Below are 16,488 nucleotides of genomic sequence, written 5' to 3' on the forward strand. Positions count from 1 at the left end.
AGTGGAAGTATGTTCTGCTTAGATTACAATGTAGCAATTGAGGTTGAGAAGTTAACAAGATTAGAAGACAGAACATTTAGATAAATAAAAAGAATGAGAAGGAATAGATGACCCGGGAAACATACTTCACTACTGAAACTAAGGGGAAGAATGAAAAGAAGCAGGTGAAAAGTTATAGGGAAAAAATAGTTTGGAATGAAGAAAAATTCTCACAATAGCATGGAAATTCCATTGACAGAGATGAGGATTTCTTAGTAGAAAAAAGTATGGCGATGAACTAAAATGGATATAAAGTTCTGGAAAAAAGAGGAAAGTGTCCATAAAAGTGACCTAATCTCTTGTCCAACCACACTAATACTCTGTTTCTTAAAAGCAACAGGGTTTCAGAAACTTTCCTTGCTCAAGCTCCAAATTTCTACAACGTTACCGCTAAAGCAGCAGGACACCAGCCTAAGTTGAATGTCCCATATCTCTGTACTCACCACCTCTCATCTGATTTGAGAGATATTTTTTATTTGTAAAATGACTGTAGAAATATGACAAAAGTAGAGACTGAGGTTATGTCACAATAGAATTTTATAGTACATTTAATTATATTATAACCATTAATGCAATAGCTGCCTCAATTTCATTCAGATAATAAAAAATGATGTTACAATGATGATTTAAAGCTGGTTCAATCACAATTTTACAAGCTAATTTATCAAGAGTGAAAATAGAAGATTATTAAAAATAGCTAAAAAGATAACGTGTTATATAGTGCTTAATGTTTCTGTAACGGCTGATAAGGCTTACATCTAAATCTGATGCAGAATTCTTGACAGCACTGAAATAGTACTTTTCTCAGCCACATGGTGTAATGGGCACTATGAGTCTGGAAGAGACTGGCTATGTGTACCACTTCTTGTCTTCAGCTGTGACTGTGCAATGTCAGCAAGTGCACTTTGTATCTTTTCCAGAAGCATGTCCCCTCGATAAACAACATCTTCCAGACATGTAGCAGCTTCATGGTTTTCTTCTTCTAGCTTATACAAGCTAGCAGCCTTTATAAAACACAAATTTAAAAGTCTTTTGAGAAATGGAAAACCTGGAGATTAGTAACAGCTGAGAAGAAACTGCAGCAACATTTACTTTAAATCTGGAGGACTATGCAACCACTGTGATAGATCTTTCAGTAGCAAATATATTCTAAAATCAGGGAACTATTAAAAGCTTCCCCTGTATAAATTATTTAAAAAAAAGAATTTTCATTAGAGATCTGGGATGTCTATATGTGACTCCCTCCAACACTGCTTCTGGACACTATTATTCCACTCCACATCCACAATGCCGTCCTCCTCTCATTCTCTGCTCAGTAAAGAGCCAAAAGGAGAAAAATAGCAAGTGTCCTTATAACTCAAAAGTGGACAGCTATATATACAAATTCAGCACAGTCTTTAACAGAGTACACTAATTCACAATGAATGAAACTCCCATTTTAAAATTTAATCTTAAACTGTAAATGTTATAACAAATGGTAAATCTATCTCCTTTAATTCAAAATTCCCTATTAGCAAAGTACACAAAGGAAGAGAGATTTTTACCTGTAAAGCAGCTGTAGATTCTTCACTTGGCAAGGAATCTATCAAAACATCAATGTCTTTTGCTGTTCGTGCAATCAGTGCTGCAAAAAGCTGGGCGTATTCTAGAGAAAGATACTACTAATTTAGGATATTAGAGCGCAAGTTTTCAGAAACATAAATGAAACATAAAGTTAATTAAACCAGAAAACTTTATATAACTCTTTCTATACTAGACTTTTAATGATTGAAGTGTAACTTTGACACATCAATCCTACTGAGACTTTTGAGAATTACCCTTGATATTAACTCAAATTGGGAAGGAGCCATAACATGTATCACTTACTAGGACAATATGGTGGTCGTTTGAATAAAGAAATCTGTAAACGGCCCTGGCTCGTGTGGCTCAGTGGACAGAGTGCCAGCCTGTGAACCAAAGGGTCACCGGATCAATTCCCCGTCAGGGCATTGCCTGGGTTGTGGGCCAGGACCCCAGTAGGGGGTGCTCAAGAGGCAACCACACATTGATGTTTCTCTCCCTGTCTTTCTCCTTCCCTTCTGCTCTCTCTAAAAATAAATAAATAAAATCTGTTTTAAGAATAAGTTATAAAATTCCCTTTAAAAAAAATCTGTAAGTGGGATGCCTTCCTTATTGAAGTCCAAGAAGTAAAATTCAGTTAAATGCATACAAATTTTCCTCCAAAGGAGTAACAATCGGTTATTTGACATAAACAGAATTACGAAAAGTTATGCTGTGATATTCTCAAACAACAATAACATTTTTAGAAAGCCAAAACTAAGATGAATTTCTCATTAAATCTAATTTAAAAAAATCACAAGTAATATGAGAGTCAAACTAAGAGAAGCTAAGAAAATCTACTTACCTTCTGTAGGATTAGCTGGCTGGTCTTTGTTAATTGTCGTCTGAATATTACTAAACGAGGCCGGAGGGCCACACTGCTGCAGCACCCCGATGGCATTGCAAAACTGATCTGCCAGCTTGAGGCCAAAGAAAACATGTCAAAGTTAGAAAGGACTTACCGAATTTAAGGATTTTATTGGTAATGGCTACAATAAGTTTCTATAATGATGATCTCTGAGCAAGGGAATAAAACAGAAAAAAGTAATTTTTGTATAAAATTAGCCAGTTATTAACAGTGATTAAAAGTTTTAATCATGCTTAAAGAAATCAGGTCTGGTAGCAATCTGCTCGAAACAGTTGAAAAGAAATACAAAATAATCTTTCTTTTCTTCCGAAGTTAACAGAATGGTAAGAGAAATACAGGTCAATGCAGGTTGCAAGCACAAATAAGGACTTTTGGGGGTAGTAGCGGGAGAAAGCAAATTTGCCTGGCAAATATCTAAGTAAGGCTCGAGGATAAATAAAGCCTGTGCGACTCATGTACAAAGTATTGATCCCTTTTCTGAGACCAGGGTAGTTACAAATCTAAAGAAATAGTGGGAAAAAGCACAGTAAGTATTTAGAAATGTTTTTCTTCATGACTCGAATTTGCAAACTCCTGGTGCTCTAAACGTATTTCTTAAGCACTTTTGAAGATTTAGAATACTAATTCCAATGGCAACAAATTCACAACTATCAATAACTGAATCTAAAGAACAAACTAAGCAAACAATCAGAACAGAAACAGAATCATAGATTTGTAGATCATTTGGAGGATTATCAGCTGGGAGGGGGGAGGGGGAGAATTGGTGGACGGATTAAAAAGCATAAATTGGTAGGTACAAAATAGACAGGGGGATGCTAAGAATAGTATAGGAAACGGAGAAGCCAAAGAACTTACTTACAAGCACGACCCAAGGACAAGAGTAAGGGGGAACGGGGCGGGGGGCAGGTGTTGCTGGAGGGAATGGGGGTACTGGGCAGAGAGGGGCAATGGGGGAAAAGAAAAGGTGGGATGACTGTAATAGCATAATCAACAATATATTTTTTAAAAGTGCTAATTTCATACCAGCTCCAAACTTACACTCCTAGCCTCCCCATGAACTTCTATCAATAGTTCTGACCTCTCAAATCTCAATTCCTTATTTCCAATCAGTGAATAAGCATTTCCACTAAACCTCTCTGCCGTTATTTGCATGACAGAACTCAAAGTCAACTGATTCCTTTAACATCTAATTTGTATTGAGTTTCTCCTAGTCAACCACTACAACTTCAGACTCTTTCCTTTCATCTTACATCCTGCTAATACTACAAACCTTTCCCTTTTCTAACATCACTGCTGCTATGCTAGTTCTGCCAGTTATCTCACATCAGAATTTTTACAATAGCCTCCTTACTGTTTCTCGTTCACTATGTTATTTTACCCTGTTCAAAAATTTTTAGCTCACCCAGCATGTTCTCCAAGATAATTCTACAATTCTTCAGGCTGTTTCAAAGCTTTCGATAATCTAAGTCAACCCTACTTAATCATTTTCTACTGCTTCTTGGTATATATCTGATTAGTGGTAAATTAATTCCTGAATACACTACTTTTAATAAATGCTCAGAAGCTGTACAAATGTGAATTCTAATTCTGGTTCGAGTAACTTGAGAAGATATTTTATTTTTAAATTAGGGACATTCTCACAGTACAGCAAAAAATATTCACCACAGTGGCATCTGGTTTGTCCTTCAAAAGCTCTCAAGATCCATGTATTCAATAAATATTTATCGAAAATAAATTTTATGACATGCACTATATATGTATAAACATTATAGGAATGTAGTGACCCAGACAGCTTCTGCCCTTCAATAGTTCTCAGAGGGTAAAACAAATGTTATCTTGGTGGGATTATGAATAAATTTTTAAAAATAATATACTTAACACTTTTGATAAACATATACCTATGTAAAGCCCATTACTAAAAATAAATACTTTAATAATTTTATAAATAATTACACTTCAGATAAATGCTAAGACGATTCCCTTTGCTTTAGTTCCTATCGCTCTGTATTCCAACTTCAGCAATTACAGCTCAAAACACTTGGTTCATTAGAACTCCTTATGTGGTTATTCCTTAACCACATACTGCTCTTGCATTATTTAAATGTCTCTCGAGTATATGACATCTTTCTAATCAGCCTGAAAACTCCTTAAGGAGTACCTCTGTAAACATGACTAGGTAGTGCTTATATACACAGTGGGCACTCAAAATAGTAAACCTAGAGGCTTATCCCCCAAATCCAATAACCAGCATGCCTACCCCAGAGTTAAGGCCATATTCACTTTGTTTCTACTCTCTTTCTGGCTACAAGACAGGTATGAATATGCAGCCTTTCCCTAAAATAACATTTCTATCCAGCAGCATCATTAAAATTGGATTTTGTAAAACCTCAAAGGAGTATCTTCCTGAGGGAGGTTACCTGGCAGCCCAGGAAAGTCACCACAAGGTAGAATTTATCTTGGTGAATTCATCAATATTTAGGGGCTGGCCCTCTCAGCCTTAAAAGGTCTTATTTATACATACACTGAGCAGATCAGTTTCCACAAGTAGATCGACACTTCAAGTGTACAAAAATTGATGCAATAACAGGAATGTCAACTTACTAGCATCCAGTGTGAAAAAACTGGCAAGAGACCAGATACATAGATTTTCCAGTTCACATATTTTCTCTATACGCATCTTACCTGGGACATCAAATCATAAATAGAATGACGTTGAGAACTATAACTACCACTAAAAAAACTATTTAACTCGTAATGGTAGTAAGTACAGGAATCCCATGGTTTGCATATACTTTCCCCTTAGGCATCACGGCAGAAATAATCAGAAGATCAAAGTAAAAGGTGGGGGGAGCTATTTATAAGGCATGCCCTTTAATAGGAAGTAGGCCTTTGGGGAGGTATTAAAGAAGACTTAAATAAATGGAAATACGCGAGGATTAGAAAATTCACTACCATAAAGATGTCAGTTCTCCCCACACTGATTTATGCTGGGGCGTGGCCAGGAGATGAAACGAGACCCTGAACCTATAGGTATCAACTAAGATGAAACAAAACTTCTCATCCATCATCACTCTCGCCCCGACAGGAAAGTTTTGGCGAAGGATCCTCTCGGCTAACGTCTAATGACAAAGACATCAAAAGCACAGGTTCTCCCTCGCGAGTTAAAATTGATAAAGGGGAAAAGCAGCTTCTGCTGCTTCTCCCCTCCTCCAAAACCAGAGAAGATCGTCTAAGCAACACTGACGAAATAAAACTGTTCCCCGAGAACAGGTCAGGTCCGTGAAGCCTAAGACGCCGAGGAGAGGGAGCCTCCCTTCCCAGCGGAACGAGGCTGCTCCCTCCTGCAGTTGTCCGCACCGCCCGGCCGCCGGCCTCAAACCACCGAAGACGCCGCGACGCCTCTGTCGCCCCGACCGCTTTTTGCTCAAGCTCTGTTTCTGTCTGCTCTCCACTTCCGGGTTTCGTCTCTCGATCCCTTTTTCCTCCCTCGCGTTACCTCAGGAAAAAGGAAGACAGAGACTAATCGAGTGAATTTGCTCACCGAGTTCACGGCGTCCTGCAGCTGCGTGAGCCGGTCCGCCATGTTTCTCCCGTAAGCAAAAGGTCCCTAAAGCAGCTGCTAGTACAGGACTGGGCAATTCTAAAACACGTTTTGGCCAATCACAGGGCTCCGTTCTTGGAAGGGGTGGAGTCAAGCGCAACTACACGCCCACAAAGAGAGGTAGGACTTTACTGAGACTTCATTTGCTAAGACTAAGACTAGCTCCACCTGAGAAAAGTCTTCGCTGAGCCTGTTCTGAATAACTTGGGGACTGTCTGGGGTCCACCCGCTTTTGGAACTATATACTATACTGTATTCCAGGCTTCTAGGTATCAAACGCTTTACGGAGATTAAGTTCTGTGGTTTTTAAACGTTAATTTCCCCCAACCATTTATGTGTTCATTTTTTAAAAGATTTTATTTATTTTTAGAGAGAGGGGAAGGAAGAGAAAAAGAAAGGAGGAGAACATGGATGTGTGAGAGAATCATTGATCGGTTGCCTCTTGCCCCCAACGGGGGACAAGGCCCTCAACCCAGGCCTGTGCCCTGACTGGGCATCGAACAGGCAGCCTTTTGCTTTGCCTACCGATGCTCAACAAACTGAGGCATAAGGGTCAGAGCTATGTATTCATTTTTTTAACCATCTATTTAAATATTTATGTTACATTGCTTTTGCTTTCTATTTGGACCACAAAACATACACATCAAGGAACTCAAGAATACTTGGGAGTCAAGATACCAACTTTAACCTCAACAAATAAAAACTAAAAATCACCAGGCAATCAGGAAGGGCTAGGTTAGGATGTTCCCTCTGTTGCTTTTGGGTGCGAAGGGCTTTATCCAAGTGGAGACTGGGTGCATGCTTTAATTCTGAGTGTGGGTGTGCTGGGAAGCTGACCCAAACAATTAAGGACTAAACTGAGCTGTATTGCCTGTGTTGGAAGTGTACGGAGAAGGAAGGTCTCTGTGGGCAAAGGTGAGGAGAGCATTTGGAGTTAAGAGATAAGATGTGAGTGTAGGCAGCTAATAACCGTCTCTTGTTTGTGTGACAGTGTGTGGGTTAGTGGAGAGGAGAGTGGAGGTTTTACCACGTGTAGTCGGAAAAGAGTTTCCTGGAAAATAAGAGACAAGCACAGGAAGTGCGGGTTGTTTTTTAAAAGATAAGCTATGCAATTTAGACTAAGAGTTGGGATCTATTGAGAGTGTAAGTCTGAAGAGTGATAGTATAAACTTGGTATTAAGGAAAGTTAGCCTGGAAATAGTGGGAAAGAAAGTTGCCTGGCATCAGCCAATGACGGATTTGTGGACTCCACACAGACTCACACACTCTCTTTCTCAGTCAGATTATCCCTGATTACCCTCCTGGATTAGGATGAAGGCGAGGGAAACTATCCATGGGGAGTTTACCTTCTTGATTTACCCCAACCCTACCTAGGAAGCCCCATTTCTGCTTCTCCTCAGCTAGATCTTGACCCTGATACAAAAAAGATAGGCTATTTTTGAAAGAAAATTAACATGGATTTGTGACTGGTTGGATACAGATGGATGAATGACAAAACCCACTGAAAGAGAATACTAAGTTTTGTAACCTGATTGAAGAGAACTGGGTTGCCTAGGGTAGAAGAGCCATTTCATGTTACAACACAGATTTTGTTGTGTCATTCATTATCTTCTGTACAGGTTTTTAGTAGTGCCGCAGAGACCTCAGGTTGATGTCTAGCCATATCTAACTGGTTTTCAAGATTCACTGTCATCTTGGCTGAAATACTAAAAATAAACATTTGCTTTTATTATTTGCTTATTTACTTAGACTGCTTGCAATTCCTTAAACATGTTCTGCTGTTTCACACTTCTCTGCATGCTCTATAAGACACATCTAATTCTCTCTTCCATATGAAATGCCTACACTTCCATCCATACCTCCATTTCGTTCCTTTATTGATCACTCAGCTTTCAAACTTTATTTTAAATATCTCCTTTTTAATAAAACTTTTCCTGAAACTCTAGTTAATTGCCCCCAATCTATACCACAATTGTCTTTATACATCTGTTATTGTACTTGGCATACCGAAGTGTAACTATTCATACGTTACTCAAATTCACTGAGCACCATGAGATGCTTGGGAGCAGGTAACAGATTTTAACTGTTTCCATATTTCCAATACCTAGCACCAAGCTTTTAGCCTGGCACACAGAAACTTCTGAATGCATATTTTGGACTGAATGAATGAATTTCCTAATATAATGATTTCCATATAATAGTTACTAAATTTATTGAATAAAAACTGTCAAAGTAATGTATGTTGCTGCCCACAAGAAGAACATCAGTTTAAAAATACAGAGTGAAGGTGACATTAGAGTGGAATAGGCTAAATGGGCAAGTTTCACACCAGTCTTTTCCTGCCTTTCCCCTGAATCCCTGCTCTTATCTCTATCCAAGATATCTTCAGTTTTCCTCCCTCCCTCCCTCTCTCCCTCCCTCCCTCCCTTCCCTAAACCTTAAGCAGACCTTAAGGCCCCAGTTATCTATATCTTAGATTGGGGAATCTTGTCAGTTTTTGTGTTTCCTTTCAATTCACAGGAATAACAAGCCCATTTGCTCCAGTTCCCCGGGAGTTCACAGGAGCAAGGGGCCCCAGGCAATCATCTTCCTAAGCTGTCACAGTCTTTCAGAACCGAGATAATGAGACCCTCTTATTATTATTGATATGTCTGTCATCAGCTGTCCTCTGCAGGCATGGGGAACAGCTATGCAAAGGTATGGAGCGCAGAGAATGAGGTTAGTTCAGGGAACCGAAATTAATTCAGTGTGGCCAGCATAGAAGAGTTTGAGTTTAGTTGCAGCAAGAACCTGGAGAGGTGGACAGAAGCTGTATCATGAAAACATTATGCGTCATACTTGGGAAAATGGACTGTTACCCTGAATGCTTTTATAAGAAAACCTTAAAAAACATACATATCTTCTCAAAAATTATATTTTCTTATTCAAAAGCAATGTTCAAAGTAAATTTTTTACACAGAGCAGACATGTGCAAAGAAAATCATTCTTCATCCAATCACCTTTATGATTTGAAACATTTTGATACTTTTTTCAAGCTTTCTTTCTATGAATATAAACATGAATGCATATTTAAAAGAAAACAAAATAAGGCTTATACACTGAATATTTATTGCTTTGTAACTTGCCTTTTCATAAACACCTCACAATCAGTTCTCTTTAAAACATGATTTTTGGAGGGCTACACAGTATTTTATTATGTGTGTGTATCACAGGTTATTTAATTCCTTATCGTTGGGCATTTATGTTGTTTTAGTTTTTTTCTATTGCAAATAACATCTTGATGAACAGTTTTGTACACTAATTTTATACATCTATCTAATTTTTGTACATATTACATACTTAAATCTAAAAGTGGAATTATTCCAAAGCTATGACATAGATTATACTATAACAAGTCGTTTCAAGTTACACCCCCAGCCAGTCCTATCTTAGGATGTCTACTTCTCAGCTCTTTCATCTACACTCATGTTCTTACTCTTTTAAGATATTTAAAGTTAGTTTCTTGATTTTTTGTTACTAGTGAGTTTGAACTTTTTCATGTTTTTGTTAGCCATTTATATTTCTTTTTTTGTTTGTGTGTGCAATTCCCTATTTCTGTTCTTTGCTAATTTTCATTTTTTGTCATCAGCTTGACTTTTCATACTGTTTAGGTTTTTTAACTTTCATGATATTTATTCATTGACTTAGTCCTCACCTGAGGACATTTTTTCATTGCTTTCAGAGAGTGAGGAAGGGAGAGAGAGAATCATGGATTGGAGAGAGAAGCACCGATTGGTTGCCTCTTGTATTCACCTGGACCAGGGATAATACATGCCTGGACCAGGGATCAAATCAGCAACTTAGGTATGTTCTTTTCCCAGGAATCCAACCCACAGCCTTTCAGTTGCAGGATAACATTCTGACCAACTGAACCACGCCAGCCAGGACAAAATTTAACATTTTAAATAGCCAGACCTACCAATCTTTTATGGTTTCCTTCTTTGCTTTTTTGTTTACAAAATCCTCCCTGAACCCTCCTAATCACTTCTGGTTTGACACTGCCAGATTCCAACTGATTTTTGTTCTAACAAAAAATTTTAAAGATTTTATTTATTTACTTTTAAAGAGAAGGGAAGAGAGGGAGAAAGAAAGGGAGAGAAACATCAATGTGCAAGAGATACATGTATCTGTTGCCTCTTGTATGCCCCCAACTGGGGACCTGGCCAGCAACCCAGACATGTGCCCTGACTGGGAATCGAACCGACAATCTTTCAGTTCACAGGCTGGCACTCAATCCACTGAGTCACACCAGCTAGGGCCCAATTCTTAAAATTAAAAAAAAACAAAAACCATTCTAAGATCAGTTGTTTTACATAAAAGAGACATACTTGTAGCTGTTACAGTTTTATTTATTACTTTGGGATTGCATTTTGATGGTGTGGGAATTTTAATACTCTCCAGTATCAGAACACACTTTATTGAATAATCCCATCGCTGATTCAAATGCTACTCTTATCATAATTGCTTGTGTTACCTTCTTGGTATTTCATCTACTGAGAGTGACAGGAATGAGGGGCATATGGGAGAGTTAATAAACATCATAGGAATGGACAGTGTTACCAAAGGTGTGAAAATTTGTATCAGATAGGAGACCAGGAAGAGTTGTGCCTGTTAACATATGGTGATTTCCGTAGATTTTTAGCTTAATAGTGGATTAACTGGATACTGTATGTAATTTTCAAGATAGTTCATTAAAATATATAAATTAAAAATTTAAGAAGCAGGACAAGAAAAGCAGAGCACTCTTCCCCAAATACCTTTTAGTTTGTCAGTCTAATTCCACAATCATCTCATGGAGACACCTGTCACATGGACTACTGTCCTTCAAACAGCAGCACACTCAGGTAGGAGAGACGAGAGAGGAAGTTCAGAGTAAGGTCTTGAGTCTTCGAGGATATTTTGCTTAGAGAAAACGATACCTTAAAATAAAAATTAAAAAAACAATGGTGCTCACCACCAGCGCAGCGACCGTGCAGAAACAACATTACTCCCGCATTTTCATGCCAACCTCGGACTGCGGCCCTAGGGCAAGTGCTACGGAAAAACGATCATTCATTCTTGCGTTTCCACCACTAGATTTCTCCTTTTTATTTTCTTTTTGCAACTGACCGTTAAACTCGGAAACAGGAGTCTAGAGTTATTTAGGCGCAACAGAGTTATTTTTACTTTAACGGTGGTTTTCGTAAATGGGAATGATGAAAAAAGGGAGAAGTACAGGTTACACACACAGCTTCCGGGGTCTCCTCCGCCCTGAGCGTGGGGATCCCCAAACGCCGCCTGCTGAGAGCCCACCTTGCGCCACGAGGGGGCGCGCGCCGCTTGGAAACGCCCCTCTGTCGCCCCCCGCAGAGCGCTGTGGAGGGGGCGGGGCGGTGACGTAAAAGGGGCGGGGCGGAGTGGAAGCGCGGTACCGGGAGGCAGGCGGCAATTGCGGGGAGAGAGAACTCTCGGTGAGGCAGGGGAGTGCGGCGGGGGTTGCTGGCCAGCACTGCGGATCTGGCGGGTGTGCGGCGCGAGCACTTGGCGGGCGATGGCGCCGAGCGCGAACGCGAGCGGGAGCGCGAGCGCCCCGGGGTAGCGAGGGCTCGGCTGCGCGGCCCTGACCGCGCCGCTCTCCGTCCCTGGCGTTGGCTCCGCCGGGCCCGGGCAGCTATGGAACTCCTTCGGCTGATGGCGCTGGCAGCGTTGGCGTCGCAACCCGGGGTGGCTGGTGGAGCCGAGATCGTCGGGAACTCCAGCGTGGGTAAGATTGGGGGCACCTTACTTCTGCAACCCAAGTTGCTTTTGCATTTCTTGCACGGCCGAAATCCGTATCAGGGTCTGTCCGCCTGGCAAAAGAGGTTCAGAGTTCAGAACCGGCAGGAACTGATCCGGCAGGAACTGATCAGAGTCCTTTCCTGCAGAAGGCAATTACCTTTGCTAAGGAGGCCTCCTAATTTAGGCTGTGGAAATGGGAAGAGATACGTAACTCTCTTCCCCTGAGGGAAGAGCCATATTTGTGGATTTAACTTAACACTTGAAAGCACCTCTTTGCTCCCAAGGGGCGAATGTGAGCCCTTCGGACAGTAAGGCTTGGTGCAAAAGCGAGGGATTCACGATTGACGGCCATCCAGACGGTAGCAGGTTTTTACACTCCAAAATCTAGATGCTTTTCTAATTAGTAAACTCGACAGAGTTTGAGAGGAAAAAGTGAGCTCAGATTGGGCTTTTAGATTGTAGGTCATGTGCTTGGTGAATGGGTTTTAGCAGTAATGCGTGGTTTGTTAATATATAAATTGTGAAAAGCACTAATTGTGCCGGCTGATAATCATGTGAGGTCAAGCACATTCTTAGTATTATTTTGAGCGTAAGAGACTAGTTACAGTTCTGAAACATAATATTTTTTGAATAATGTGATTTTGTTCCTAAATACTTATCTTTGAAAAGCTCTTTACAAACTGAGTTCCAGAATCTTTGCATAGGACTTAAGGCCAAAGCTGAAAAGGGCAGTTATATTTTTACAGAAAAAAGAGCCTCTTTTATAATAGGGTACCAACATTCATGGCAGTGCAGAATGTGCCAGGTGCTGTTCATGGAAGTGTTACTTAATCCTCACTTGGCAGAGGGTGAAGCCCTGGCCCAAGGTGATGATGCTCACCTCACAGGCAAACAGCTAATAGGGGCGCAGACAGCACCTGAATCCAAGTATTAATGTCTCGCTGCCAATTTCATGGTCCTTCCAGCGGGTTAACAAAGTTGCCCCCAATATTTAACTTAGTATGGTGCTTTACACTTAATTCTTCTGTGAATTCTCATTTCTCAAAATAGCTTTATGACAGAGGTGGAAGTGATGATGCTACTCCATTTTAACAGGTGAAGAATTAGAGAGATCGAGCTTGTAGTTGATCCAGGCTAGACCCTGTTAGGAGGGCTGCGATCCAGAGCTTTTCATTTCTAGGACTGTGCGTTAGTGTTTTTACACAAAAGTTGAGAAATATGAGAAATTGAGAGATTAATATTTTTTTCAGATGCTATTTCTTGCCTCTTTCCTATGATTTCAGCCCTGACATTTCTTCTACCATGTTAGTATTTTTGCCTTGCGCTAGCGTTGTTTCTCTGTGCAGAAGAACATGTGGGAACTTGACCACTGAATGATAATTAAAGCTGATGTTCTCCACATTTGTCAGATAAAAATCAGTATACAAATTAAGAAAGACTTAGTTTAGTTCAAGACTTGCATTCTTTTCCTGGAAAGTGGCTAGATTTCTGTGTGTGGATTCTGATAACTGGACAAACTGAATAAATTAAGCAACTGCTGTCACTTAGGAGGATCTGCCCTTCTTTAGCAGGACAAGCTAACTTACGCCACTTCAGTAGTGGCTTGAAAGCCAAACGAATCTTTGAAGGGGGGAGATGGAGTCCCTGGAATGAGGAAGATGCTTTCTGTGACCAGCAGGGCACAAGAGGTGCATCACACATTTGAACAGTTTACCCTTGCCTTGGTGTTCCGTTCTCTGCTGCCTTTAACATCCTTCATTACTGTTTGTTGCGTATCCATTAACTCACCTGAAATTACATAGTAATCAGAGCTGTGCAGAATGTCATTTGAACCCTCTAATATTTGTGCTGTTGATAGTGCTCTAAGTAAGGTGGCAGGCCGTTTGTGTAGTTAGTTGCAAGTGGTCTCTTTCTTTTGAAAGTGTGAGAAAGGTGGTGTGTACACCTTTGTGTTTCCTTTCAGCTTTTAGAGCTAATGAAACTTTGTAAGATATAAATGAGAAATTGGGAGGGGCAGTTGAATGTAGACTAGTTCAAGTAGCTAAATGAACTGCTTCTATTTTTAGTATTTTATTTGAAGAGAATTATGAAAACTTAACTTTAACAGATCTCTCCTAGAATTTGGTTGTTGCTTGAAAACACAAACAATGGAGGTAAATTTTAGTAAAATGGTAAAAAGGAAGAGTTTAAAAATTTAAGTTTGCAAGTTTAGGATTTGATGGGGAAAGAAAAGGGATTGAGTAGTTCTTTGTTGAATGGGATTCTTGGGAAGAAAATTTGACTGGGTAGCAATGAGGACGAATGTGAAAAATAGAAGAGTCCCCCATGTTATGGGTCGGATGGCAAAAAAATATTTTTAGCTGAAAAAACAGAGGCACTGCTTTCTAAAGGGAGCTACAACATAAGGGCTCTGTCTCCATGTTAGCCAATTGCTCTGTAATATCGTTTGATATAGTTTTCCTCCCACTCCCAAAATCATAAGATCTAATTATGCCTTGTAAAATGTTTCGGATGAATCCCTTTCCAGATGGCTTAAAGGTAAATTAAGTTCCTGTTAACTTCTACAGGGTATATTTTGGTTATGTGCCTTTATTCACCATGTATGCTTTTATGAGTAGAAATTAAATGCAGATTCTGCTAGACTGTACTGTTAAAATTGTCTTGACTTTCAGTATTTTTCCTTGTCCCTCTAAGGAAGTCTCCTCAACTTGATTCTCAAGATGTATGCGCTGAGCACTTATACCTGTTACTCCTCTTCTTCCCACTTGTTTATTTGCAGAACCATACTAAATGCTTAATTTTTTGTAAAGTTAAAAATGCTTAACTTTTTTTTTTTTTTATAAATAAGAAAATGAGGCTCTGAAATGCGGGAAAGCTAATGGAGGTTAATAATATTTTATCGTGTGGTATTAGACAGTTTGCAAACTTTTCCCCATTTGTTTGATACTTTCATCAGCCAACTGATTTTTGTAGCACAGTTGCCTCCATTTTATTGTACCATGAGGGAACTCAGGCCCTGAGAAAAGAAATTACTTCCCTTAAGTCACAAAATTGAACTATCATTTATTCAGCACTTACTATGTGCCGGCTAGGTGACCAGTGCTGTACTAGGTTTTGGAATGTCAGACATGACAAAGCCCTGTATAGCCAGGAGTTAAACCATAACTGATTTTGTTACTACGCAACTTTCTGTAAAAATTGTGAAATGGCTCTCAGACTATGCAGAGGTAACACTACCAAAGGATTTTCACACAGAAGTTAGGTTAAATATAACTGGGAATAGGAAAAAAATACGCTTTTATCTTTCCCTAACTCATCAAATGTTGGGTTAGGTGTTCTCAACCCTGGCTGAACGTTAGAAATCAGCTGGAGAACTTTTTAAAAAGGCATATTGATGAAGAGATAACTAGAAGTTTAAATTTAAAAGAAAAAGTCAATTGCCTGGCTGGTATGGCTCTGTTGGCTGGATCATCCTGTACACCAAAAGGTTGAGGGTTTGATTTCCAGTCAAGGCACATGCCTAGGTTGCCGGTTCAGGCCCCTGGTGGGATGCATACAGGAGGCAACCGGTCAATGTTCTTCTCTCACATCCATGTTTCTCTCTCTTTTCCTTCCTCTCTAAAAATCAATCAACATATTTTAAAAAATTTAAAAAAATATGTTAAAAATAAAAGGTAAATTTACAATAGCATCAAAAACATTAAATAGTTATGTCTAATTATAATGGGATATATAAAGGCTACTACAGAGGAAACGCTGCAACGCTCTTGAGATAAACTGAGAAACAGTAAGTAGAAGGATATCTCAAATTCATAGATTAGAAAATTCTGTTATAAAGATATCATTTCTCCCTAAATTAATACATTTAGTGCCATCCCAGTCAAAATCCCAGCAGTTTTGTGTGTGTGTGTGTGTGTGTGTGTATGTGTATGTAAATTGACAAGCTACTTTCTAAAATTTATATGGAAGTGAAAAGGGCCAAAAATAGTCAAGACAGTCTTGAAGAGGAAGAACACATTTGGGGCAGAATGTGAGACATTGTAATACTAATGTTAACTTAGGCAAATAGACCAGTGGAACACAAGAGTCCAGGTACAAACCCTCACATATGGTTACTTGACTTATGTGAAAGATGGAATTGCAGGGCAGTAGGGAAATTATTTTTCAGTAAAGGTTTCTGTGTGAACTGGATATACAAATGGAAACATGAACCTTTTGAGTGCCATCAAGCATGAAGTTTTAAAAAAGGAACATGAATGTTTTCTCAAATTGTACAGTTTCTTTCTGATAGGAGCACCTATCACTACAGAAATTTTATGAACAATGAAACATGTAAAGAAAAGAGAAATCACTTACAATATATTCCTAGGGGTACCTACATTTAATACCCCTATTTATTTTAAGTTACTAGTTGTTTAATGACGTATTTTAGTATCTTCCTCACTGTCTTTTAAAGCAGTGAACATTTTGGCCCTCCAAATACTTCTCACTTGTGATTTGTCTTCACCCTGATTTGCCTATTTAGTGGACTATTTAAGAATTAGGTTGGACAAAGAAAGAACTGGTGTTCAGCTAGGACAGAGAC

The 16,488-nt window shown here is 39.4% G+C and overlaps 2 protein-coding genes across 3 annotated transcripts in view; one reads left to right on the forward strand and one right to left on the reverse strand.

The window, feature by feature from the left end:
- Nucleotides 1–579: 579 nt before the first annotated feature.
- MED21 (mediator complex subunit 21) lies at nucleotides 580–6,137 on the reverse strand. 2 transcript variants are annotated; one of them, XM_054590898.1, is made up of 4 exons: nucleotides 6,048–6,136; nucleotides 2,444–2,558; nucleotides 1,584–1,684; nucleotides 580–1,043 (listed from the first exon to the last, which is right to left on the reverse strand). In XM_054590898.1, exons 1-4 carry the CDS (start codon nucleotides 6,087–6,089, stop codon nucleotides 867–869), a joined length of 435 nt encoding a protein of 144 aa, XP_054446873.1. In that variant the 5' UTR covers nucleotides 6,090–6,136; the 3' UTR covers nucleotides 580–866. The 2 variants fall into 2 exon arrangements, with proteins under 2 accessions (XP_054446873.1, XP_054446874.1); XM_054590899.1 differs by lacking the exon at nucleotides 580–1,043 and having other exon boundaries at nucleotides 1,633–1,697; nucleotides 6,048–6,137.
- Nucleotides 6,138–11,631: 5,494 nt separating this feature from the next.
- The window catches only part of TM7SF3 (transmembrane 7 superfamily member 3), a 29,268-nt gene continuing 24,411 nt past the window's right edge, over nucleotides 11,632–16,488 (forward strand). Inside the window, exon 1 of the mRNA XM_054591309.1 lies at nucleotides 11,632–11,889. Coding sequence (XP_054447284.1) covers nucleotides 11,799–11,889 — 91 coding nt within the window. The 5' untranslated portion in view covers nucleotides 11,632–11,798. The remainder of the gene's footprint in view (nucleotides 11,890–16,488) is intronic.

This window comes from Pteronotus mesoamericanus, unplaced genomic scaffold (assembly GCF_021234165.1).
Source record: "Pteronotus mesoamericanus isolate MK-2021 breed Mesoamerican mustached bat unplaced genomic scaffold, CSHL_Meso_final scaffold_21, whole genome shotgun sequence".
Taxonomy (NCBI): domain Eukaryota; kingdom Metazoa; phylum Chordata; class Mammalia; order Chiroptera; family Mormoopidae; genus Pteronotus; species Pteronotus mesoamericanus.

Bases quoted from the DNA above. Each gene is read 5' to 3' on its own strand.
- MED21 (XM_054590898.1), bottom strand. From the start codon at position 6,089: ATGGCGGACCGGCTCACGCAGCTGCAGGACGCCGTGAACTCG. The intron at 2,559-6,047 runs GTGAGCAAATTC...TTTGGCCTCAAG, and splicing joins TGCAGGACGCCGTGAACTCG to CTGGCAGATCAGTTTTGCAA. The intron at 1,044-1,583 runs GTAAAAATCTCT...TGTTTTATAAAG, and splicing joins AATCTACAGCTGCTTTACAG to GCTGCTAGCTTGTATAAGCT.